Source organism: Cygnus atratus, chromosome 12 (genome assembly GCF_013377495.2).
Source record: "Cygnus atratus isolate AKBS03 ecotype Queensland, Australia chromosome 12, CAtr_DNAZoo_HiC_assembly, whole genome shotgun sequence".
NCBI lineage: Eukaryota > Metazoa > Chordata > Aves > Anseriformes > Anatidae > Cygnus > Cygnus atratus.
This window is the reverse complement of record NC_066373.1, coordinates 16,375,280-16,402,023: the sequence shown is the minus strand read 5'-3', so window position 1 is coordinate 16,402,023 and position 26,744 is coordinate 16,375,280. Positions and strand designations below refer to the sequence as shown.

The following is a 26,744-nucleotide window of genomic DNA, read 5'->3' as shown; positions in this document are numbered from 1 at the left end:
TAATTCATACATCTTAGTCTGTACAGTAAAATATGAATAGATCTATCTTCAATGAGATTTCCAAGGAACAGAGGGTGTAGGCACGGTATTTAATTTCTTGCGTTCCTCATAAGTTTTTTTTGAAAACCTATCTGGATACATTGATTTGAGCTATAAGGCTGTTAACAGGCTGTCCCAGACAAATTCCTGTCCTTTTTGTTATATTTTGTCTGAGTAAATTCCTCTCGATGTGTTATTTAGTAATGTATTTTTATATACCCATTTAGATACCCATTTATCTGTGTAAACAGTTTCTGACCTAGTTCTATTATACCCATTAGTATTTTAACATAAGCAAATTGTGTCAGTGTAATGTGGGATTTGCACTGCTGCAGCTGATGAACACTTCAAATTTCACGTCTGTATGTTTGCAGGATGTTGGGGTCGTGCTGGGATCTGCAGAGGAGAATTGCACTGGTGTAGCTGGTAGTGTTCCAGGTAAGGTCTCTTGTGCTTACCCCTTCTTCTGTCACTTCTGCGTGTAAGGCAGGCTGGTTTGGAAAATACGTGGGAACTGGATGCCAGATTTGGGGTCAGAATCTTTCACCAGTGCTCACCAAAACTTAGAGCATGTGGTCAAGCTTGTTTCAGTTCTCAGAACAGCTTTTGATGTGGTAACTGTTGTCAGCAACTCTGCTTCATGTTGTTTGATCTGGCATGCCTCTCAAGTAAATCAGGTGGCTTGGCTACGGTTCAGCTTTTTGCCCCTCTAAGGGAGGGCTTCTAAATCCTGGTTCTAGAAAAAGTGTACATAGACTGCTTTGTTTTTTCAATGCATCAGCAGTTATAACCTAAATAAGTTGTAATTTCTGCTTTTTAGTTATGAGCGTTTGAGAGTTGTGAGGGGAAGACATTGTCCTTTTCAAATGGAAGCTGAAATTTTTCATGTAATCGTTGGTCTTCATTCATTGAGACTTGCTCTAGTAAAACATCAAATGCTGGGAGATTCCTGATAACATTCTTCACACTGACAAAAAGACATCACAAGTATCAGAACTGGCTGTGCTGGGACAGTCCCAGGGGGAATAATGGAAGGAAGCCTTCCGTTGATGTTTCTCCCTGCAGTAATACTTCTGAGAGTTTGTCATCTTGGACCTGCCTTATTAGGACATCAGACCTTGCTTGTTATCTGTCTAGCCTTGTCTGGGGGTCCCCCTAATTTCTCAGGAGGGTAAATGTTAGCCACTCTTCAGAAGTTTGAGTCAGTCTTCTCTATTTGGGGTCAGTACAGCTACAGCCTGTGCATCACTGCAATTGTTGTTCGGCCTCAACATTTGCTACCCATTTCTTGCATTTTGCAAGAAGAATAGTTTCTTAGCCAAGTCACCAGGAGAGGAAAAAACAAGAGGCTGTTTCCCTCATCGTTGTCCAATCCCACTTTGAAAATGTTCACTAGTTGTTCTGTGTTCTGTGACGTGCAGCTGTGTACCTGTGCTCTGGAGTGCCACCTCTCAAGAGCTGAGCTCAGGGCCATGTTCAGCTCGAAAGCTGCAGCTCCCCTCTGTGAGGGAAGGAGGAGGAACAAAACAAGGAAATACTTAAACATGGAGGCCTTTTATCGGCTAGGACTATTATGTAAAATTAATTCAAGTCTGTCTCATAGAAGGTTCATAAGCCAAGTTTCTGAAAATTGATAGCAGTATTTTATTGTCAGAAGGCCTAGCCCTTCTCAGGGACCCAGACTGAGGAGGGTATGTGGGCAGGTTCCAGTAGAGCTTTGTGTAAGTTGCTAATGCTGCTGGCTGTAATTTATTCTTACAATACTGGGAGATAAAGAACTGAATCCAGTAGTGGAAACTATTCAATTGACATGATAAACAAAGATACCTCTTTATTGAATCATTTACAGTGTGTACTCCAGCCACTAGTGATGTTTAGCCTTCTTGCTGCTTTGTGAGGGGTGAAAAAGGAGGGAGGGAGGGCATGGAGGAACACACAAATAAAGCCACATCCTCTGGGGTGAAAAAGGTATCAGTGGTTTTAATATCTGAACGGTTCTTGTATGGTCAGTAGACCGTTACATGAAAAACGACACGACTTTTTGAGTTTCCTAGAGAAGAACGGTCACGTTAAGTTATGTATTTTAGAGCCTAGTTGCATAAAAAACTAGGGAAGTATATAGCAGGATAACCTTGTTTTTAATCTAGCCCTTCTTTATTGTGTAAGAGTCCTTTCTACCTAAAGGACGCAGAAAGAGTGGAGGGTTTCCAGTAGGAAGTAAAATAATGCAATAAACGACTGGTGATGTGTCGTTCACCTCCTCTATGCCGAGCTGCCCCCCTCCGCCCCCAGCAGCGCTTTACCTCCCCCGGGGGCGGCATGCAGCGCCCCCTGCCCGCAGGCCACTGCGGCCTCCCCCGTCAGTGCTGGGACTGTGGCTCCCCGGGGCCCCTCCCCTGCCACCTGGGCCCTTCTTCGGTGTTCTCCCGGCCGGGGCCGCGCCTGGGTTAGCGCCGGGTGCCCGGCACCGCCCGCCCCCGTCAGACCCCACCCTCCTCCTCCCCCCGCCCGCCGCCATGACCGCGCCGCCGCCGCCTGATGACGTCACGACGCCCGCACTGCCCGCCGGGAGCCATGCGGGCGGGCGCTCCACCGCTCCCCCCCACCCCCACCGCGCCTGCGCATCGCCCCTCCGAGCCGCCAGCCAATGAGCGGCGGCGCGGCGGCGGCGGGGCCGTTGGGAGCGGGCGGCGCTGAGGGGCGGTGGCGCGTGCGCAAGGCGGGGCGGGGCGGCGCTGCCCCCTAGCGCCGGGGCGCGGCATGGCGGGCGGCGGGGGGGAGCCCGAGGGCCGGGCGGAGGCCGGGGGGGGCGGCCCCTGCCCCCCCTGCGGGCCCCGCGGGCCGTCCCCGCCGGCCGAGGAGGGCGACACGCGGCAGCGCTACGAGGAGCTCTGCAGCAGCCTCAACATGGACGAGAGAGCCCGCTCCGAGGCCTGGCTCAGCTTCCAGAGCATGAGGCGCAACTACACGCTGGAGGTGGGGGTGTGAGGGGCCTCAGAGGTGTGAGGGGCCTGCGGGAGCCCGGCCGGCCGCGCGGGGCCGCCGCCCGCTGGCAGCCCCCGGCGGGCCGTGACAGGCCCGGCCCCTCCCGCCCCCTGCCCCGTGGCGGGGGGGCCGTGCGGGCGCCCCGCGGGTCGCCGCTTCCCCCGTGCAGGTGCCCGCCGGGCCGCTGCCGGGCTGGGCGGCGTGGGGAAGGGGCTCGTGTCCGCTGAGGGGCGGGGGCGTCCCCGGGAAGGAGCCGCTGCTTGCTTTAGTTTGATGGTAGTTATTACACACGCGTAGTACTGAGTGTTGTTCTAGGAGGGGGGCGACACCAACCGTGCTGCTGGTCTGTGGGTCAGCTCTGAAGTTCATTAACGTAACTGCTAATTGCGTAACTTCTGTTTTGACACCTTCAGCATTATGTGTTCAAAGCACGCTGCGGCGGTGTCAGCTCCGAGACAGGGAACCGACTTCCTCGGTGGTTGGGCACGGTTGGTTCAGGACACGGGTTGTACTTCCCCTTGGCACAGTGGAAAAAGGTTTTCCTTCTCCTGACAGCTTTTAGATCGCCGTGTTTTACTTCACAGGGAAACGATCTGCACTGGCTGGCCTGCGCCCTGTACGTGGCTTGCAGAAAAGCGATTCCAACCATGAGCAGAGGGACGGTTGAGGGAAATTTCGTGTCCTTAACCAGAATTTTGCGCTGCTCGGAGCAAAGGTAATTCTTCTTTTGGCCAGTTTCAAAACAGAAAATCTCAAGGGCTACTTGTCAGTTTGGAAAACTTAGAAACTGTGATGGATGTCATTCTTGCTTCCTGCTCTTACAGATAGAATTTACACAGTGGGAATCTGTGCGCTAGAGCTCATTGCCACACGAGTAGGACAGTTCCATTTTGGTCATTCGTATATCATAAAAACACTGCTTTTCAAAATTAGAGATTAACTTTGTATGCTCAAAAGGGGAAGAAACCAACCCGTGAAGAACAGTTTTTTGAACATTGAACGAAGTGTGAGCTTCCCACAAGAGTGACTGTTTTTATTGCTTGTGACAACGTTAATACCTTTTCGCTTTTTTTTTCTTTTTGTCAAGACTTTCATTTTTCATCTGTTCTTGCTTTATGATGCAAAAGCAATGTCAGGTTCTGACAAACTTTGTTCGAGCGTTTTTGTCTATAGCGTAACGAAAGAGAACTTCCTGAAACAAATGATGTTATTTATCAGCAATGTGGTTGTTTTGTAGCAATTTAGTAGATTAGCAAAAAAAGGATGCTTACGTGATTGTTCGTTATGCACTTTCTGTCTCCTTTACTGTTGGAGCACTATTATTTGTTTAAACAATATAGAAGAGTTGCTTCAAAAGCATTTTTTTCCAAATCAGCCATTCAAGGAACTGAATACGGACAAATAGTTTCTGTGATTTGGACTATGCAAGACTAATAACATTGAAAAAGCATGCTTAGAAAAAGGAGTGAAAATGAATGGAAGCCAAATTTATGAATTGAAATGTACACGTGTAAAAGTGATACGCTGTATTTTTTCCTACTTTGTAGAGCTTTTCAGTGTTCAGTAGAGGTCAGATTTTATTTTATTTCAGTAGATAAATTATTCAGAAAAATGACAGCAGTCTGCTTTTATAGTAAGCTGCCTGCTGGAGCTGATGGTATCTTTGTGAGGAAAAGCCAAGAACCTTGAACGTGTAATTAACAGGGTCATCAGAAGAGGGTATTGCAACGCGCCACGAGCTACCCGAAAGCCTGTCCGTGTGTGTAGGTGAAGGACCGGCTCTGAACACTTTGAACTACAGCTGTCACATTTGCAATGCTGCCATTTTATCAGTAGTTAGGAAAGTAGCAATTGCTCTTTTGTTGTAAATAAATAAAAATGTATGGTATATTTCTGAAAAAAAAAAAAAAAAAAACAATCTCTGAGATCTAACCTGTTCCATATTTTCAGCCTGATTGAGTTTTTTAACAAGATGAAAAAATGGGAAGACATGGCGAATCTACCCCCCCAGTTCAGAGAACGAACCGAGAGACTGGAGAGAAACTTTACAGTTTCTGCAGTAATTTTTAAGAAGTACGAGCCCATTTTTCAGGACATCTTCAGATATCCTCAAGAAGATCAACCTCGTCAACAGAGAGGAAGGAAACAGAGGTACCTTTCTGTAATTTCCAGACTGACTTTAGAGCATCGCTGTCACAACAATATCCTGAAATTTTTTGGCTGTTGTAAATGTGCTTTATCTGTGTTTTCATAGTAGTTCTTTCTGATATCAGAGGTGGTCTGTTTGTCTTTGCTTCCAGAAGTTTTGGAATCTTTTTTTTCCAGCTTGTCAGATCTGACAGGATGCGTGAAGTCCCAAAGCCGTTAAGTTTCTGTGATTTAGGGGTGGGGAAAAAGATGAAAAATGAAAACCAGCCTCTAGGCAAGAGAAGTACTAGTATTTGTAAGGTGGGGAAGGCTGGAAGAATTTGATCATTTTATGGTTTGACAGCCTCAGTAGCTCACAGAACAACTCAGTCTGTTTCACTACACATTAATTCCTGTAGTTTTCTCCATAGAGACAGATCTTCTGCATGTTTTAATTTATAGTGGAAGCTTTGTTTCTTTGTCACTGTTGATACTATAAGAGCTGTAAAATTATGCACGGCTTGTGCTAGATAGACTGTAAATATTAGGAAAAAAAAACATTTCTTTGCTTTCTTCTTTTTTTTCCTTGATGTTTTTTTGTGAGCATAACTTAGTGGTATTTGTAACCAAAATTGAGTATTGAGAAGCATTAAGATGGCACAAAATGTTGAAATTATAATATACTGTGTGTATAATACTACAATTAGAGGAGGAGCCCTGCTAGTTGGTTAGCTTGGATGGTAAGGTGTGAACTAATTCTGAAAATCAAGTCAGATGATACTTCTGATTTTTGCATGAAATACATAATAGTTTTGATATTCCTTATATAACCTAACGTAACCAAATAAATGATTTAAGGCTGACCAGACAACTAGAAAAATGGATAACATGGCGTCACCCTGAATGAATTTGCCTTGCATTCTGTACACCCTGTAGAGTTACATACAAAAATGCTTTACCTAAGTACATAGGTAGCACTTGCGACCAAACAGGATGTTAACATCAACACGCTGTGTAATGTATTCCTCCAAGAACATGTATACGTGGTTATATTGCTCAGAATACTCCTGAAGAAGGCATTTCAGCTCCAGCTCTCAATTCATGTTGGACTGCCATGGTGACATTCAAATCATAGCGTGCAGACTGAGACCGGGGTTCCTGTTGTGTCTGCAGTAAAGCACTGTGCAGCCTTTTCATTACCTCAGTCAGGTTTTTGTGTGTTTTGTTTGGTTTGGGGGGAGAGGTTTTGGCTACTCCATGGTAAAGCCTAATTTTCTTTCAGAATGATTGAATGTTGTGTGGTGTTCTGTCAGTCTGAATTCATTGAGCTTACTTTGCGTCTTCTTGCTTTGTTTTTCCCCAAAAGACGACAACCGTGCACAGTGACTGAAGTGTTCCACTTTTGTTGGGTGCTCTTTGTTCATGCAAAAGGTAAGAGATTTGAACTGGATTAAATACTGCAGACCTGGTTTTGTTAGTCTTTGTCTCATATCAATCCTTAAACGTTGGGCAGTTACAGGCCTTTTGCAGAAGGGATCGTCTTGTTTTAATTTCCCCAGCTGTATGTTTTACTGCTCTTCAGAGGTAAGCTGTATGTTGACGGTAGCTTTTATGTGAAATATCGCTGTGATGTTTCCAATATTTTGGCAATTTAAGCTGTAATTCCAAGGTAAAATTAGCTGAGAGTTTTAGTGAATTCATATTTAGAGATAGTTGTAATTAATATGAGATAGATATATATTCTCTAGGAACAAAGAATAACTTAAATTCCTCATAAGTTTCCAACAATGGTGATAATATTTAATAGATCTTTTTCTGTAACGTAGTAAGAATGTATCATAAAACCCAAGGTGTGATTACTTTCATGCTGTTATCACAGATAGCATTCTAATTCTTTTGATAACCTGCCCCCTCACCCTTTTAAAAAAATGTGCACACAGTCACTATATCAAATAATAATGTGCATTACTAAGTAGGTCTGCATATGTCTTTCTCACAAGGATGACTCTCCCTTGCTTTTTGGACATAACAGTGTATATGTAACTGTCTGGTTGCCTCGAAGACTCAGATTCCTTTGAAATACACAAGGGGAAATCCTCTGTTAATAGGATTCCATAGAAATAGTGCAGTGAAGAGACAGTATATTGCAATGTATGCGTAATTGTTGCAACATATGTATAATCACTGTTGTAAAAGCACCCTTAAAGCTAATATGAATAGCAAAGAATTGCAGCATTTTTTTCTTGATAATGACTGATGGGCCACAAGAGGGAACAGGAGTAAATCCTTTTGCACAAAGGATAGTGAAGCTCCCCAAAATTTTAGCCTTAAATTGTTCAGTCATCACATAATCTATAGTCTTTCTTCATCAAATCTGGTTGTTACGGTGTTTCTGCTTACCTGGGACTTCAGGTATGGCTTGGGTGAAAGTTCCCTGGGAATTCCGTAAAAGTAAGACACTGTTTTGAGGCAGATAAAGACAAAACTTATGCTGATAATTGAAGGAACTTTTGAAGATTCTTATCCATTAAAAATTTCCAGAGTTTTTATATTTTTCAGGACAACTTCTAGAATGCTAGTAGTCTCATTTCTAAAAGGAAAGGGAGAAAAGAAGGACTGTGGGGTTTTTGCTTTGAATTTTAAAGTAAATCAGTTATAAGGTTCGTGCAGCGTGCTGTGATTTCCTTAATTGGTTGCTTTGAGGATAGGACAGAGTAGGTTGTCACAGTATTGAATTATCTGGCACTAATTTTGTCCAGTACAGATTAGCCTTTCCTGCTACACTGTACCACAGAGCAGAAGGTTGTCAGCAAGTTCTTTTTGGAAGAGTTACCAGCAATATCACTGGACCATCACCATCGTCTCTTTGTGCGAAGATCGGGAAGGCTGTGGTATTGCATGGGTGCTGTACCAAACACCTGTGTCTGATGTAGAAGCTGTCTTTTCCAACAGGGTGCAAATTGTATGTTTCAGGGGAAGAGAGATTTCTCCTAAACAAGCATGTTACTTGCATCCTTGAAACACAGTATTATTTTACATCTTTTGTTTGTTTGTTTGTTTGTTTTCCCCTGCACTTCAGAGTAGTGCTCTCAAGCAGTATGAAATGTCTCTTTGCACTCCCCTGAGACCAGAGCAGAGTCACTACCATACCTCTTTCCAGTAGTCAGGACTTCACTTCGTTAGCACACTTGGGCAGCTGAGAGAGTAAGTGGGTCAGTCTGAAATGTCTCAAGTTTTTCTTTTGCTTGCTATGGAAACTCCACTTCTGTGGGTAGAGCGGCAAAAGCGCAAAGGGACTGATACGAGTCTTGTTCTTGCTGGATTCTTGGTTGGTATGTTTGAGTAGCTGCATCGTCAGTTAACTACGAGTTCACTGGTGAGCAGTTTCAGACATGTGAATTAACTTTGTAGACTGCAATACTGTGCTGATAACACAGCCAATTAAGCTGAAAAAAAACCACAAATTTACAGTATTGATGAACTATGAAATTACTAAGTGACTAGTGGTAACTTTATTAAAGTGTGGCAGTACAAAAATGTAAACTAAATGTTTACCATTTGAGGAATTAAATATTCCTGTTAAGTTTTGTTCACTGTGTTTTGAGGGTTGGCAGTAACCCTTATCATGGCAACTGCACATCAGCGGCAAGTTGAGGCTTGTCACCGTGATATTTCTGCACGCCTCAAGATCGGTGGTGCATTCAGTTCCACCAGTGCACAAAGTGCAGGTCTTGCTCGTACCTCTGGTACACGCTGCACGTAAGATACTGACTCTGTTTAGCGATAGTGCTGTTCTTGCCTACTATTTTTAGGAATTTATTTTTAAACTCTATAACTTATTTATTTAAAATGGCAATTCAAAAAAGATCTCTTGTTGCTGCACTGAGATAACTTCTTTATTAGTTCATGCTTGGTTGTTGTTGTGGTTTAACCCGGCCGGCAGCTAAGCACCACACAGCTGTTCAGTCACCTCCCCCCTCCCTCTCTGGGACAGGGGAGAGAAACGGGAAAATGAAGCCTGTGGGTTGAGATAGACACAGTTTATTAAGACAGGAAAATAATAATAATAGTACTACTACTAATAATGTGTACGAAACAAGTGATGCACAATGCAATTGCTCACCACCTGCTGACCGATGCCCAGCCTATCCCCGAGCAGCCGGCCCCCCACCCTGGCTAGCCACCCCTATATATTGTTCAGCATGACGCCAGATGGTATGGAATACCCCTTTGGCCAGTTTGGGTCAGCTGTCCTGGGTCTGTCCCCTCCCAGCTCCTGCTGCACCCCCAGCCTGCTCGCTAGCAGGACAGAGCAAGAAGCTGGAAACTCCTTGGCTTAGCGTAAGCACTGCTCTGCAACAATTAAAACATCAGCATGTTATCAGCGCTCTTCTCATCCTAATCCAAAACATAGCACCCTGCCAGCTACTAGGAGGAAAATTAACTCTGTCCTACCTGAAACCAGGATAGCTGTGAAAGAGAGTGGTAAATTATTATCTGAAATGTCACTGGTTTAACAAATCACTTGTATGAACATACTGGTAATGTAAAATTAGATTTATTTTTGACTGCTGGCAGTAGCTATTGCCACGCTAGACTTTATGCTTATGAAATTGATCCTGTCATAAAAGTTACTTTAAGATACTGATTAACATTTTTCTGTTATATTTAGGAGTTTGATTTCTTTGTTGTGAACTTATTAATGATTTGGAAATAACTCTGATGAAAGTGTACAGATAACACAGATTTCATGTAGACTTAATTATTTTAAATAGTTCCAGTTATCTACATTCAAATTATTTTTAACAAACATAGAATCAGAAAACTGGATATAAATTTGAACAAACCGGTACGTTACTGGTAGAAGAGTAACAACATGTGTAGGAAAATGCTTTAATCATATATACATTTCGATGTGTCCTACATGAGTTTATTGCTATATGGTAGATCTCTTCTGGGAGCTGCCCCTGTTTTTCATTGTGCATTCAGCTAACTGGTTAGGACCTTACCTGAAAAAAAGAGTAAAAGACTTATTAGTATTGAAAAAGTGATAGAAAATCGTGCTGTACATATAAATTCATGGAACTGTGATTTATGATATGAATTAACAGCATAGTTGATTTTACAACTGTTTTTAGCTCTGATCATTCCTCTAAAGGAATATCACAAACCTAAATGAGTTTAGTAAAGAGTTAGGAATCTGAATATAACCTCTGTGAAAGGTGGTAAAAGAATATAAGTATTCTTTTCTACAGAAAGATGATGAACAAAAATTATATTAGAGGTATATAAAAGAAAAGTACATTGTAAACCAGATTAAAGATACACACTTGTAAAGACTTTTGTAAAGCGTAAGAGAAATAAAGTTCAATGTATGTTTGTAATGAGCATGCCCCCAACAGAATTGGATTTGTTTTGAAGAATGGGGGGCTGTTGGGCGGGTGGGGGGCTTGCTGTTCCCAGGACATCTGAACACTTGACTCTATCCTAGCAGGAGTTAAAGTGTTTTGCAACATTCCATAGCAATGCAAAATTGGGGAAAAGGATAGTCTCAGTCAAAACCCATTCTTCCCCTTACACGACTTCAGAACAACATTCCGCCTCAGGGAGATGGAGTAAGACTCTGTTGAAGAAGTAACACTGCCAGGCACTGGGGCTTGTGTTCCCAGAGTCAGGGCAACAAAGTTTTTTCCTTAGGGCATTTCACATTAGTTCATGCTGCTTCGAGTTACTTATGCACTGATTGATCAGGTTACTGTGAAAGAGGGAGCCTGCAGTATGCTTATCAGCATCTCTGTAAGGTTTGTTTTCAAAACAGCACAATGTATTTGAGTTCCTGTATGATTGCTGCTGTTCCTGAAAATGTATTTTATCATTATATTTGCTATATGTTAGTAAGTGTGTGTCCGTTTTACTCCCTGTGTTTCTATCCAGATATTTCGAATCTTAGTCACCCAGATCTGTGCTTCAAAGATTCCATTATTGATTGCAATACAAATCTCAGTAGTTTTTTGTAAAGTAGTTATAAATCTATGCTAATTTTAACTAATCTCATGTGTCTTTCTGAAATTAAAGGTAATTTTCCTATGATCAGTGATGACTTGGTCAATTCCTACCATCTCTTGTTATGTGCTTTGGATCTAGTATACGGAAATGCTCTGCAGTGTCCTAACCGTAAAGAACTCCTGAATCCTAATTTTAAAGGTACGTTGAAAAAAAAAAGTCTTTATCCGAAGTCTGCAGGAATTTCTTAGGCTGCTGAAATGAGTATGAACATACATAGTACAGAATAAATAAAGTAATACTAATTTGAAATATGTGGGAATTATTATTTTCTCTGTCTGGCCACACAGTTATATTCCTACTAATGTCATATGTGATAACAGACTATCAAATTCTGTAAATAGTATATTAAGTCAAGGACTTATATACTCTGGAAATACCACTGAAGGAGTTTCCAATCTAAACACTGCTGTTAATGATGTGTTACCGTCAGTGGAAGGGTTTATAATGACACAGTCCTTGTTGGACACAGTCAGACCAGAGGGCGCCCAGGAGGCAGCTGTTTGGAAAGCTCCACTGCTCAAAAACAAGGCTGGCACCTTGATTGTTTACGTTGAGTGGGCACTGTACAATTAGTTATTCTTTCAAGGGAACTAATTAGTTTACCATTTTAATTTCACACTACCTGAGACCACACAGCACAGAATTTTAGTTTAGTAAGAAGATAGGGTATGAATTTGCAAAATCAAATAATACACTGTTCTTAATTGTAGGTCTACCTGAAGACTTTCACAGTAAGGATTATAAAGTGTCATCTGATCCTCCCTGCATCATTGAAGAACTGTGTTCATTACATTATGGATTAGTTTTAGAAGCAAAAGGCATAAAGGAACATTTTTGGAAGCCATATATTCGGAAACTTTTTGACAAAAAGGTTGGTCAATACATTTCTGATGTAGAACAAAATCTCCTTAGTCATTATCTTCAGGACTTTTTCAAGAACTGAAATGTCCATCCTCTGCTCTTAACTGTCTTACAGCTTTTAAAAGGAAAAGATGAAAATCTGACTGGATTTCTAGATCCTGGAAACTTCGGCGATAGCTTGTGAGTCAACTTTATTTGTGGTTTGGATTGCGTTTTTATCCCCTTGAATTGTAACACAATCGCACTTGCATTACTCTTGTGTATTAACATTAATGCTAGCTAGTTGATTTGCATATTTATTACTGTTTATGTATTACATTGAATTGTGTTTCATTTCCTTTTCTTTGAGGTGGTATGGCCTGAGGCATAAGAGGAATGATTCCTTAGTATAGTGTTACTTTATGTCTGCTTTTATTCTGGTTTCTATGTTTCCTTGATTTTTTTGTACGTAATTGTAAATGTTAGGAAGAAAAAGCTGTGGTGGCACACTGAGTGGGGCTCAAGCCTGAGGGAAAAATCAGGTTTGGTGTTTATTCCTTTTTAAACCTAGAGATGCTATGAGTGGGACTTACTGTTTTCTTTTAAATGGTATGAAAATGGCAACTGCAGTTTATGGTGCTGTGATGAGTAAGGTTGGAGGAGTTTCCAGCCAAACACCAGCTCCCAGTATTATGTTCCTCCCATGGCCATACCAAACGGCAAGCCAGCAGATATAATGGAAAAATAATGTTCTTGCCGCTGTCGTGTTTTAGATATTGTTGGTTTTAAATGGTTAAAATAAGTTCTGAGGTAGACTTCTGACAGGCCAGAAATGTGCTCATTCACTAAACAAGTAAACGAAGCACTAAATAAAGGGGTTTTGTGTCTGTCTTTTCCTCTCTGTTGTAGCAAAGCCATCAACAAGGCTTACGAGGAGTACGTCTTGTCAGTAGGAAATCTGGATGAGCGAATCTTTCTTGGGGAGGATGCAGATGAAGAAATTGGAACTCTCACAAGGTGCTTAAATACAACTTCAGGAGTGGAAACAGCTGAACGAGTACAAGTGAAGCATAATCTGCAGCAACACTTTGACAGGGTGAGTCTGACATGGGCTGTTGCTGTTTTTATGGAGAAGGCATTGAGTTAGTCTGTGTCTGGTTGTAACAGATGCTAAATAATCACCATCTTTATTGGAGAAGCTGTTCCGGCAGTGTAAACAGCATCACTGAGTTACATTTTGCAACTGCTTAGATGTATTGTTTAATTTTGTGGGGGGTTTTGGACAGTATTTCTCCATGCAGAAAGCAGACACATTTATCTGTGATTACAGAACACCAAAATGTTCCTGAAGATGGAAAAAATATCTTAAAGGAGAAGGGATATGAGGCAGGTAGCTGAAGGATGTGAGCTCTATCAGTACAGTTAGATCAGAGGGCACAGAAGGGTAACGCAGGCTGGAGCACAGAAATGTGATCTTTTTCCAGCTTGACGGTTGATGGCTTTCAATGTTCTTGAGGACAAAAATAAAAAAAAAAATACTTTCTGCAACAGAATGGAAGTGCTAATTGTTTCTGCTACATTCAGGAGGACTTTTTTTAATCTAAGAGTCACACTTGCTGACCGGAAACCCTGGCTCGGTACAGTTTTCCTACAAGCTTCAGCTGCCTTTGGTACTCAAAGGATGGGAGGGGACTGCTGACGTTTTTTAGTTAGGCCTCTTTCGTGCTTCACTCCAGTATCTGCATTTCAGTGTGAGGTCATTTCGTCTCTGTTTGTGCATTCGTACACCAGCATTTGATACCAACATCGTGGTGACAGAGATAAAGTCATTGCTGGCGACTTGAGACATAACTCGTTTGGGTTGTTTGATTCCTAGTCTTTTTCCCCAGATATATATTGTAACAAGTTAAAGAATTCTAGAGACGGACACTTCTAGGTTGTAAGCTCTGAATTTTGTAACACTGGACAGTTGTGTGCTTATTTTCCGTCTTTTTAGTCCAAATCCCTTAGGATTACAACCCCGCTTACCGGCCGCAAGTACATTAAAGAGAGCAACCCGTATGTGACACCTGTTTCCATAGCGACATACAGCTTGAGCCGCCTTCACACCATGCTGGCCGGGCTGAAAAATGCCCCCAGTGAAAATCTGGAGCAAATATTCAGGTAAGTTTGATGTTTATATTATATGATGTTTGATAACCAAAAAAAAATGTTTAAAAAGTAGGGTTATAATAACAAATGTTATTGTGAGATAGTGTAATTTAAAATGCAAAATCATGAAAGGTTCTGTAGTAATATAAGAGCCAGAGGGATACTAAGCTTTCAAAACACTCTTTTCTTTATTTCTGTGCCTTTGTCCTTGAGAGATTGACAGCTGTAAGAAAACACAACATTTTAAACCCAACTTTCTGAGCTTCTTGAACAGCAAACTGCTAATAGATTTTCTTCAAGGCTTTTCTTCTTACTTAGCAAACCTCACTACCTAGCAAGTCACTTCATACTGGAGGAATTAAAAATATTTTTTTTCTCCATGCAGATAAACTTTTACCTTAGGTACTATGTATTTTAATCCACTTTTTGTATCACGTGGAAAATGCTGTTTAAGTATTGAACCCTTACAATGAAAACATGTATTTACTACAATACGTACAATAATAATACTATACTGTGGGTGTTTTACAGCTACACACGTGTGTATTTGCAGTCCTGTCTGAGATATTTAAAGCTTCATGCTTTAATCATATTATCCAAATTGTAGATTTTGGTTTTGTTTTGTTTTTTGGTCTTAGTAGGAATAGGACTTTGAAAATGTTTAATTTGTATTTTCAGGGCATGTTCCAGAGATCCTTCTCAATCTATTGCAAGCAGAGTAAAAGAAATGTGTGAACTCTATTGCCAGAGCATGCAGTCTGAAGGAGAATTCAGTAATTTTTCTAAAGGTAGGAAACATTTCAGTTACATAAATAGAGATTAAAGTGCATTTAAAAATGCTGATCTCTTTTAAGTAAACTTTGTGTTTTTATAGAGGCTCTGCTTTAGCACAAGAATATTTTTTCTATTACTTCTGTCTTTTCCTGGTATTCTTAACACATGGCAACATTCAACCCTGTAAAAACTTTCGTAATTAAACTTGGCTTAAATCATTGGAATTTGATGATACTTCCAAGTTCTACAGAAGGGAAAGAAAAAGCCCTCTCAAGGGTAGAATGGCTTGGGTTGGAAGGGACCTTAAAGATCATCTAGTTCCAAGCCCCATTGTGAGAGGGTACTACTTTTCATCTCAAGTCTAAGAATATTGATAGCATGAGTTTTTGTAATAGTAAGGAAAAACCTGACTCATTGCATTTTTCAAAATTCCTACAGCAAATTTGGCTTAAATACAAGTTAGTTCGGTTAGTACAGATATTAATTAAAATCTTGCTAGTATAAACACAAAGTATTTATTTGCAAAGCTGTCAAGATTTGTGAAGTGAGCAAAGATGGATTGTAAATTATGAAGATGCTCTTTGTGTCTGTTCCTGTCAACACAGTTGCTTCAGTGTTTTCTGTTGGATAGGGGCGAGATACCACAGTTAATGTTAAGTTTTTAACATTAGTCAGATTTAGTCCTGCAAGTATTGTAGCCCCTGCCACACAGAAATCCAAGTAAATTATCTTAAGCTAAAACAACTAATGATTTTTGAATTGTATTTCATGATATTTCTATTTAAAATTCCTGCAGATGTGGCCAGTAAGCATTTTCGTCGTGCTGAGGTACTGTACTACAAGGTTTTGGAGTCGGTTATTGAGCAAGAGAGGAGGAGACTGGGAGACACTGACTTATCTGTAAGGAAAACTAATCAAATTGTGCCTCATTTTAAAGTTGGATCTGTAATAAGGAAATCAGTTGTAGAGCATGACAAACTGCTTTTTTAAATGAGGGTAAATTTCTGAAAAGTAGCCTCAAAGTGTACCTTAATTAAAGAAAAACTGTACAAGAAATCATTTGTGTTTGCAAACAAAAAGGATAAATAAAATTTTTAAAGAGTAAAAGATGTCTCATTTTGGATTATGTTCTGTCACCTACAAATGCAGATCTTTTTTTAAACACCTGATACTCTTGCTGCTGAGACAGAACAGAAAGCATTTTACTGTTCTATAGTTACACTGTAAATTAAGCACTACAATGTGCAATTCTTTTGCAGGCAATACTGGAGCAAGATGTGTTTCACCGGTCTCTGCTGGCGTGTTGCCTTGAGATCATTACCTTTACCTATAAGCCACCTGGAAACTTCCCCTTCATCACTGAAATATTTGACATTCCAGTTTATCATTTTTATAAGGTAAAGTGTGTAACAGTTAAGAAATGCTGATCAAGTCATGCATGCTCTTGCCTTGTATTAAGTAATCTCCTTACCTACATGTTAATTTGTACTTTAACTCTTCATTCTCAGTTTTTACCCTTTTTGTGTTGAAAGATATTTTTTTTTTATAGCTGGCTGTCATTCTGGGATGTAGCTTGGGCATTTAAAAATCAAAATAGTGTTTCTCAGTTTAACACAGGAGCAGTGTGCCCAAATAATAACTAACAGAGTATCATTTCATCTTGAACCAGCTAATGAGCTGTTGTAGCAGCTATTCTGAAACAGTGCGTGACATGTTTTATTGTTTGTTTAGAAAAATACCAATACCTATCTTCTGATAAACCAGCAGGACAACAGCTGATTGAACCATAGCGATGCAGCCTGATACTTCTACTAGTCTCTTCCCTGAAAATTAGGAATTAGAGCTTTCTGTAAGAAGAAACACATGAAAACAAGTATATTACACTTATCACTCACTGTTTATTTAGTATTATGTGGAGTTCATAATTCTCTGCTTTACAGGTAATCGAGGTTTTTATTAGAGCAGAAGATGGACTTTGCCGGGAAGTAGTAAAACACCTTAATCATATTGAAGAACAGATCCTGGAAAGCATGGCATGGAAGCAGGAATCCATATTGTGGGACAGAATCAGAGATAATGAAAACAAAGTTCCTAGTTGTGAAGAGGTAGGCACTTCTTTACATTACATAACTTCACATAGTCTTCCTATTCAGACAAGATAAGAGAGAGTGGACACGACAGCCTGTACAATTGCTACACGGGTTTTAAGTTAGAGTAGTTTTTCAATGCTCTTCTTTGTTTCATTTTCTTCTATATACTTTGCCATTCAAATGTTTTAGGTTAGAAGCTTTTAAAAACTTGTTAGGCAGTGAATCTGTGATAGAGACACTTTAATAAAAATACAATTATTTTAGGTAATGCCACCTCAGTATTTTGAGAGATCTGCTGCGAACAGTGTTGTAGGTTCTCCACTGACGCCAAGACGAATAAACGAGGTTCGTGCTGAAAGTGGAGGACTTGGAAAAGGTGAGATTTTTAAAGCATAACACATTTATTGTTCTTAGACCACACCTTTAGTTTACAAACCTAAATGGTGTTACAGAAGGAAGCTACTCTGGCGATGTACAATTAGTTGCGAAACTTGTAAATGGTATTTCTATTGCAACTCATGTAGTTAAGTCCGATGCTTAAGATACATTTGTTATTTCAAATCAAAATAGTGTTTTGTTAGGGTGGTTTCAGGGTTTTGTGTGTATGAACAGTGTGTATGTATGTGTGTGTAGACAAACATGTAAATACATATATTCATATGTACACATAATCAGTAGCCCCTAAACAGTTTGTTTTATTGTTATACCAGAATAGAAGCTCTGCTATATATTTACTTCTGTGAAGCCTCATTTTTTTTCTGGGAAAAAAAATAAAACATAATATGTTAGTTTAGAAAAATATTGAACACTGTCATCTGTAAGAATGATTTGTAAGCGACAAATGTAGACAACTTTTTAAAAATGCTTCCAGAAGAACTTTGGCTGACAAGTTTTGGTTCTTATTAGATTTCTTTCATATATTTGTATAATAAGGGATTATACAAGAATTAAACGTGTGTATATATATATATATATTTAATTATTTTTTTAAAATCCTCAGGCCTCTCATCTTCTCCCACGACTCTGTATGACAGATACAGTTCTCCTACAGCCAATCCCACCAGGAGAAGACTGTTTGTTGATAACGATAATACCTCTGACAACGGAACTCCAGTAAGAGTTTCCCAGCAGCCCGTGGTAAATACGGTGCCTGTGCAGAACATGAATCCCGAAGCAATGTCCGTAACTCCTGTGCCCGGCCAGACGCTGGTCACAGTGGCAACCGCCACCGTAACAGCCAATAACGGGCAAACTGTTACAATACCTGTACAAGGTAAGGGAAAAGCAACAGTAGGATTAGGCTGGTTCCCATCAGAGTATTTGTACGCAGAAGAGTACATTAGGGAGAACAGCATGCCAGTGGCAAAAAAGCAGGTTTAAAAATTAATAATTGGGGAAAAATCATATGCATAGGTGAGCAGAATTTAGAGACAGAACGCTGACAGCACAAAGATCTTCTGACTGCCAACAACTGTTTATTAAACTTAGGTATTTCAATAACCCTTCCTTCCTCAACTGGCAGGGGAAGAAAGTAGCATTATTATTAAAAATCAGTTAAATTCCATTATATTCTTGTCTTCTTATGATAAAAAGTCCAAAGCATTTTGATGAAACAATTTCATATCTATAATGTGCTATATAAGCAACTAATAAAAGAATTACTGAATTATTAAAACAAACAAAATATCATTCATACCACCAAAACTTGCTCTCATTTCAGACTCTTTTTCTTAAATTACAGGTATTGCCAATGAAAATGGGGGAATAACTTTCTTCCCAGTCCAGGTAAATGTAGGAACCCAGCCTCAAGCTGTCTCTGGCTCCATTCAGCCCCTCAGCGCCCAGACTCTTGCTGGTACCCTGAACGCTCAGATGACTGGGGCAACGTTACAGCTACCAGGCCAGGTAACTGTGCAGCAGATCTCTCCTGGAGAGCAAAGACAAACCCAGCAACTTGCCACTGCTGCATCTGTCAGGCCCCGGAAGATGGGCTCGCTTTCACTCTTCTTTAGAAAGGTACTTTTCAGTCTGATTTGCGCTTTTAGTTTGTATTGCGGTAGGTCCTCTATGATTTAAAAATATTTACTTATTTTTAATAATGGTAAGAGAATATTCAGTTTAAAAGTTAATGTATACCTTAAGTCTATTCGGATACATATCTTATGGTATGCAGACCATTTTGCACTGGCAAGGGAGTAGATTAACACTGCTCTAGTTGTGGAGTAGCAGCTAGCAGCTGCTTAAAGGTGTCCATTTTCTTTAAGGCTCTTTAACAGAAAGAAATTCATCTTTGAGATGTTCTTATTTATTCAATACAGTGGTTATGTGGTGCTGTTCCTGCACTGCAAATAATTCCAGAATTTAAGCTTCAAACAAATGCTTTCTTAGCATCAATACCAGTAAACACAAAAGTTAAATTTAGTTATTCTTCTTTTGACTTACCATTTGCACAAGTTCTACAGGCTGTACAAGTCTGAACTGTGCTTTAGCTTGGATGAGAAAAGCAGTATTGATGTGCTCCTAAGCATAGTCTCAATTTCAACAGGTGTATCATTTAGCTAGTGTTCGTCTACGGGATCTCTGTGTCAAACTCGATATATCTGATGAGCTGCGGAAAAAGATCTGGACTTGTTTTGAGTATTCCTTGGTGCACTGCCCTGAAATCATGATGGACAGACACTTGGATCAGCTGCTCATGTGTGCCATCTATGTAATGTCTAAGGTAAGGTGAATAAAAACACCGTTTTTAAGGCTTAATATGCTATGACTACAAATTCCTCAAACAACCACCCCGAAACAAATCATGGGGAAAAAAAAAAAACAGAAACAATTTTAATCTTGTCTGTTTGTCTATCCTTAGGTTACTAAGGATGACAGATCATTTCAGAACATTATGCGCTGCTATCGGACACAACCACAAGCCAAGAGTCATGTAAGTACAGTTAATATTAAATGATGTTATTAAATGATGTGGCTTCTGGTTAATTAAATGCCTTTGGGAATGTAGAGATTTTCAAAGTAAGACTTAATGTTAAATATACGCAGTCTGTGAGCACTCTCCTTAAAGACAGAGTCAAAATCCTGCACTACCAAAAGCTTTTTATGCTAAATTATATCTATAGTTGAAAATATTTTCACTTACAAGCTACAGCACCAGTGCCCAGTGAATAATCATCATTGTAGGAGGCTGTATTTTCCCCTGTAGGAAACAATCTGATACCACAGAGAAGTTTTCTAAAAAGCAGCTCTATCATGCATCCTATTGTTCCCTGACTATGTAACCGCACATTTAATCATACTTCCCGTGTTATGCTCCTGTTTTTCCCTGCAGGTGTATCGGAGCGTCCTGATAAAAGGCAGGAGACGACGACGACAGTCTGGCAGCAGCGATAGTAGCAGCCAGCAGAACTCACCTACAGACAGAAGTAAAGAGAAAAACAAAGAAAAAAGTGAGTGTTTCCAAATTGCATGTGTTTTTAATCCCTCTTCCGAAATATTATGCATGGAGTACAAGTTGGATTTTGTGTCGCCCCACACCAAACAGATCCTTCTTTGGTACACTTGGATACACCTAAGAACATACTCTTAACGAGTTGCTAACTCGAGCTCAATACTACATTTGAAGCAGGACCATTTGAATCACTCACTGCATAGCTTAGCTTCAGTTCACCACAATGGCAGCCTGAACTCTGAATAAGCTGGTACGCCAAGGAACACGTCTTTGTGAATCAGGGAAGACCAGTGCTGGCCCCTGTTCAGCTACTCATTTACTTACAACCATCATGGAGCTGCAGCAGTTTCTTTTAATGTTTTAGCTGAGAAGCAGTAGCTGTCTGGCTTCGTAGCTAAGAACAAACCAGCCGCCCACAGCATCTATTTTAGCAAATCTGTTGTCTCCGAAGTGTAGATGAGTCTTTCCTTGACATTTGAACTAACACATTTTCCTCAAATGACCTTCTGCACAGGAAAGCAAGTAACTAATGCTGTATATTCTTACCACCAGCTACTTAATAGATGACAGTATAAACGTAGATCTTAATGTTTTCTGTCACAGAAAGGTGGCAGGGAGGGGAAAAAAAAGGTACATACTGTTTGCAACTTCCCACATTAAACCAGCAGGAAGTACTACCAAGACATCTATTCCTACCAGTGGCTGACAGAAGACTGACATTCCTTATTTGAAATTGTGCCAGCTGACAACAAGAGCAAGCGACTGTTAAAATTATAGCAAAATTCCTGAGAAATGGAGTTTTAGCTGAGCTTAAAGCCTGTGTCTGTACATATACTCAGCAGGTATATCTTGAACAACATACTGCTTTTGTGTAAGGAAGGATGCTAAGGCAACAAAATCACGATCTCCGCTATCGACACCAAATTCAGGGTCACCGTACTGCAATTTAACAATGTGGAATGCAGCTCTTGTGTGCAGCTGACTGTCTGGGATCGGAATGATTGAAATGCCCAAGGCAGTTGTGACTGAATAAAGCAGAGCTTGCTCTTGTCTCTTCAGCTAGCAGAGACTCCAGCCCCGTGATGCGATCCAGCAGCACCCTGCCTGTACCTCATCCCAACAGCGCTCCCCCTACGCCGACCCGGCTGACTGGTGCCAACAGCGACACTGAGGAGGAAGAGCGAGGGGACCTTATACAATTCTATAACAACATCTATATTGAGCAGATTAAAGAGTTTGCCCTGAAGTATACTTCAAATGGGGTAAGTTAACTCTGCTTTTCATTAGTAAATACATCTTGTTTTGTTGTACATGCAGTAGAATACTCTTAGCTAACCTCATTTTAGGGGAAGCAAATTCAAGGGCTTTTTTTTTTTCTGACAATAATTTCAGTTCAAGGACATACTCTGGTGCTGAAATATTAAGCACTTCTGTTAATTAATCACGTATGAAATACACAACACCAAGCCATGTCATCCACCAGCCTCAGATACGGTTAAAGTAAGTAAAATATTAGTATGGCCTAGAAGTATGACCGAACTTGCCCATGTTCTAAATAGGTAAGGGTATGACCTAAGTTTGGAAAAAAAATCTAAACCATGCTTAAGGTGACCAACTTACAAAAGCCTTACTGTAGGTAGCTTACTGAGATTAGACAGCTCGTATTGAATGCTTTTTCTTTTTCCCTTGAGCAGACCGATTCTCCTCCGCTCTCGCCCTACCCGTTTGTAAGAATCGTCTCCCCTCGCAGAATACAGCTGTCCCACAATCACCCAGTATACATCTCGCCACACAAAAATGAGCCTACTCTCTCTCCTCGAGAGAAAATATTCTATTATTTCAGCAGCAGCCCATCTAAGGTAAGACTAAAGTGTTTTAGTTTGATTTTACAAATCCTTAATTCTACCTTTTCTTTTTGGTAGTGCAACTAGAGAAAGTTGAACAATACAAACAGAAAGATGTGTTGTACAAGGTGTACTTTGTCACCTAACGCTCTCCAAATTGACAGTTCACATATCTAAGAAGCTATAAAGCAATTAGGTGTCCAAGTTACTTCTGTACTTGGAAAAGTTACCCTTTGTAATGGTACACATGGAAGACTCAAGAGGCATGGCCATGGTGCCATTTGCTTTCAGGTAACAGGATGGGTGATTTGGCATGAAGACACTTGACGGAGTAGAACACTAAGTATGGTCATACCCTCTTAACTGCTTAGTAGGGGAAAAATGTCTCGATGTGAAGAGACTTACCAAGTGAATACGAAACAGGCTGCATAAATCCTGTGATATATGGTCACCAAGAATGGAGTAGAAGTCTTCCTCGGGAAGCATCTTCATGCAGGATCGGAACTGCTGCATCTGTGGTGTGAGATAACATGTCATAACTACAGCAGGAAGGCCTTTCACCTCTATGTGCACAGCACCAGAGCACCAAAAAAGCTTGTACAAAAGGCTTGCTTGAGAGAGAGCAATACAGTGGTCAAAAGGGTTACTTTGTTACAGCAAGCACTTTGTATAATTGCCAGAAATAAGGCACATGTGAGATCACAGTAAAGGGATTAAAAAAACTTCACTTTTTTGGTAGCTGCAATAATGAGAGATAATTCTGCCTTTTTTTTTCCTGCTTCTCCCCAGAGGCTAAAGGAAATTAACAGCATGATTAAAACAGGAGAAACTCCAACAAAGAAGAGAGGCATTCTCTTAGAAGATGGTACCGAAGCACCAGCTAAGCGGATCTGTCAGGAAAATCACACCGCTCTGCTAAGACGACTACAGGATGTGGCAAATGACAGGGGGTCTCACTGAGGTCAGTCATCCAGCACGGGAATTCCCTCTCTCCTGCTGCACGGGGCCAGGTAGCTTCATGCATCGCACGGGTTCACCGAGCCTTGCAAACACCAGGCTGTCGTCTTTTGTTGTCTTTCCACCTCATGACTGCCTCCTGCCAGACTGCGCTGAGCCTTTGGACGTGGCAGGAAGCGGCAGGAGGCGTCTCCTACGATGCCTGGGACACTGAGGATGCATTTCAAACTGCAACTCAAACTTGCCCCATCATTAAGCTAATTATAAGGCAAGTGAGCTGTCTTCAGGCTTTGGCTTGAGAAAGCAGTTAAAAAGCTTTTTATTGCTTGGAGGATGCATCCCTAACACAGCTTTCTTACCTTGCAACAGGTATTTAAATCCATTTGCTCTAACCAGTCTACTTACACTGTTTTTGTCAGTGCTTTACCTTTTCAGCTTTGGACAAGGAAGTTATGTATGTATCAGACATGGGAGCACGGTGCCAAGATGCTCATATTCAAGGGGGTCTTTTTTTTTTTTTTATATATAACATTAATGACCTCCACAAAAATAATGACTTAGGTGATTTTCTAGAAAATCTAGTTGTTCCCCTTGGAAAAGGAACCTAGCTTAATTCAGGGCTCAAAACAAAAAAAATTCCTATGTGAATGGATACTTTTACATTCGGGATGTTCTGTGTGCCCCTGAAAACCATCACATTATTTCGCTTTAACGTTTGGGCACCTTGTATAAAAGTAGCTAATTTTGTTATGCATTGTTTTTAGCTGTGCAATGTTTTAAAGTGAACTCTTGTTCAAAAGGTGGCACTTTTGATAGGGCTGTGAAGCATCATTTTTAAGGCAGATTAGTTTTGCTGTATATTTGCAATGGCACTTTCTAAATGTGAATTTTTTTTTTTTAAAGGCTGACTTCAGATATTTTTCTTTATTGAAGCAATTTGACTTTTGTATTTATTTTCAAATTGACATCCTATAGCTCCCCTCTTCAGCAAATGGCATTAAGAATTAATTTTAACTTAATGTGCATGCAGTAATGAATGCAGGAAGCTAGGGATGTTTATGAGCATATAAAATGCCTTGAAAAAAAGCAATGTTTCTGCATATTGTTCTTTTTGAGAGTCAGGAACTGGCCATCTCACTTATTCAGGAGGAAGGTAGCCTCAACCCCTTAAAAACGTATACTTAGCTTTTTGTTGTTTGGTTTTAAAGGACAGAGGGGTTGTGATTTTTTATTTTTATTTTATTTTTTTTTTTTACGGACAAAAATCAGGCTGCCTGGGAGAGAAATCCCTCCCCTACTAACAGGATCAGCAAGCACTGCATATATCAATTAGACCGACTAATTGTTTTCATTTAAAATAATTCTAAAATACCAACCTTGTTGGTATGCTTAAGTCCTTTCCTAATACCTGGCGTGCTATACTATAGCGATTTACTCATTTTCAATGACAACTGGGGGACAGTGTTGCTGTTCAATGTAAAATTTAGCACACACTGATTCTATAAGTTTTTATAATGAAACAAAAACGTGATGTTTTCACTCATTCCTGCTCCTTTGAATAATGGGAAGGTTTAGGACTTACTTTCACTGTAAATTCAATTAAGGTAAAATAGAAGCATCTTTCATTCTTACCTGTGTAACGAAGGCTGAAGTTGAGCAGCTGTGTAGATGTTTCTGTAAAAATATTTATGAAGTTGTCAGACAATTCTTGTTACTTTGTACCATTTACATTACCTTGTATGAAAATATTGCAAGTGTATTTTTCAATAAAGAATTTATAAACTCACAATAATGCTCACGTGAAAAAAGCTTCTTATGTGCAAAGCCAAAAATAGCATGCGTGTATCAAAGGCTACGTTTGACCAGTTGGCGCATAAAGAAAATATCAGAACAGTGACACAGCTGAGAGCTGTAAGGCACATGATGTGCTTCAAGAACTTCAGACAAACACTGCAATTAATGGTTTAAAATAATAAAAAATTGCGCTTACTGGTCACACACAGTGAAAAGGCTTTACCCTTGCCCCAGTTTAGTCACTGTGTTTTGAGTTTCCTCACGTTGCTCTGTTGTAACTTGGTGCCTGCAGGAGGGGAGGACCCGGCCCTGCCTTACCTGGGCGTCACTGCGAGCAGTCGCGGGCTGGTGGTGGCCGCCACATTCCTCTTCCTGGTGGAGGTGGCAGTGGCAGGACAGGGGCTCTGTGCCAGAAGAGGACCCCAGAACGACAGCAAGCTGATGCTGCCTCCTTTCAGGTGCTTGTAACGTAACAGAACACATTTTAGTCCAAGGAAAGCAGAAATATTTTCATAAACACTAGCCTCTGCACTCATACTTGAACTCAGTTAGGGAGATTTGTAATCATGTTGCTAAGAGCTGTTTGGACCAGTAGCAGCCAGATACTATTTTTACAACTACGTACTGGTTTTTCTCTGCATTTAGTTAGTTTTCTTTTTCCATTTCTCTTTCTGAAACATTCTTTACAGAATGCAGAATTGCAAAGATGATACTTAGAAGTGTTTTTCAAAATGCCACTTCAGCAAAGCATTGCAAGGACAACTTTTTTCAGTTAATTTTTCATTAGATGACATACCAGCACTAGGAGCTGTAACAGCTAACTTGTGGAAAAAAGGCTTTTGTATCAGCAGTACTTACTTGCCTACCTTGCTCCTGGAACAGCTCCTTTTCATACGCAAGCTGATTCTAGAAGACCCAGTTATTCTCTCCTCTTTTTCGACTTAAAAAAAAAAAAAAAAAAAAGATTATTCAGATTATTTATTCTAAACTAAAAAAGTTCAGCATTCTTTAAATATAATTGTTTTCACATCAGCAAACTGCTATTAACATGGGTTTCACTGAGAGAAACCCAGTAACAGCCTAGCCACCCAGCCTACAGCTGTCCGTAACAGCTCGAAGATGAAACATGCTCAAACCACCACCATTTTTACTAATTCCTTTCATTATCATTTGTCATTGCTTTTACTAGTCTTTAATTGTTTTCTAAACCCCAGCAACAACTGCACAAATAAAACAATCATAGCCACATCTCCAAATTGCCATTGGGCTATGGATTTGCTCCATATTGATTTACCTCTGCCTCCACCCAACACCATCGGTAGTTCTGGGGATAAAATTACTTTTCTGCTTTATATACCACCATGAATTAAGCTTTGTCTATCCTGCTGCAGCTGAAATAAAAGAGCAGCCCAAAATTAGAAGGGATTAAACTTCTAAGCAAGTCCTTCAATTAAGTGGCTTAGGAAATTTGCAAGTCAGTGATTTATTACAGAGCCTTCTGAATAATATAAGTAGATAAAAACCATCACCTGCCAGTTTAACACTGGTTCTGTCTCCCTGCCTAGCTGGCGCATTATGCTCAGCCAAAATTCCAGGCCCATTTTCTGTTTCACACCAGAGTCTCTG

The 26,744-nt window shown here is 40.3% G+C and overlaps 1 protein-coding gene across 1 annotated transcript; it reads left to right on the top strand.

Annotated features, from left to right (window-relative positions):
• The first annotated feature begins 2,753 nt into the window (after positions 1 to 2,753).
• On the top strand, positions 2,754 to 25,116 carry RBL2 (RB transcriptional corepressor like 2). Its single transcript, XM_035543305.1, has 22 exons — positions 2,754 to 3,015; positions 3,609 to 3,739; positions 4,975 to 5,175; positions 6,518 to 6,582; positions 11,227 to 11,355; positions 11,928 to 12,088; positions 12,194 to 12,258; positions 12,967 to 13,153; positions 14,054 to 14,220; positions 14,887 to 14,996; positions 15,779 to 15,882; positions 16,242 to 16,379; positions 16,923 to 17,087; positions 17,337 to 17,448; positions 18,073 to 18,345; positions 18,814 to 19,088; positions 19,618 to 19,794; positions 19,933 to 20,004; positions 20,404 to 20,521; positions 21,583 to 21,785; positions 22,218 to 22,382; positions 23,157 to 25,116. The coding sequence occupies exons 1-22, from the start codon at positions 2,800 to 2,802 to the stop codon at positions 23,325 to 23,327; spliced, it is 3,405 nt and encodes a 1,134-aa protein (XP_035399198.1). The 5' UTR covers positions 2,754 to 2,799; the 3' UTR covers positions 23,328 to 25,116.
• The last annotated feature ends 1,628 nt before the right edge of the window (positions 25,117 to 26,744 follow it).

Excerpts from the sequence above, each read along its gene's own strand:
- RBL2 (XM_035543305.1), top strand. The coding sequence starts at position 2,800 with ATGGCGGGCGGCGGGGGGGAGCCCGAGGGCCGGGCGGAGGCCGGGGGG. Across the intron at positions 3,740-4,974 it reads TTGCGCTGCTCGGAGCAAAG|CCTGATTGAGTTTTTTAACA; the intron begins GTAATTCTTCTT and ends CCATATTTTCAG. Across the intron at positions 13,154-14,053 it reads TGCAGCAACACTTTGACAGG|TCCAAATCCCTTAGGATTAC; the intron begins GTGAGTCTGACA and ends CCGTCTTTTTAG.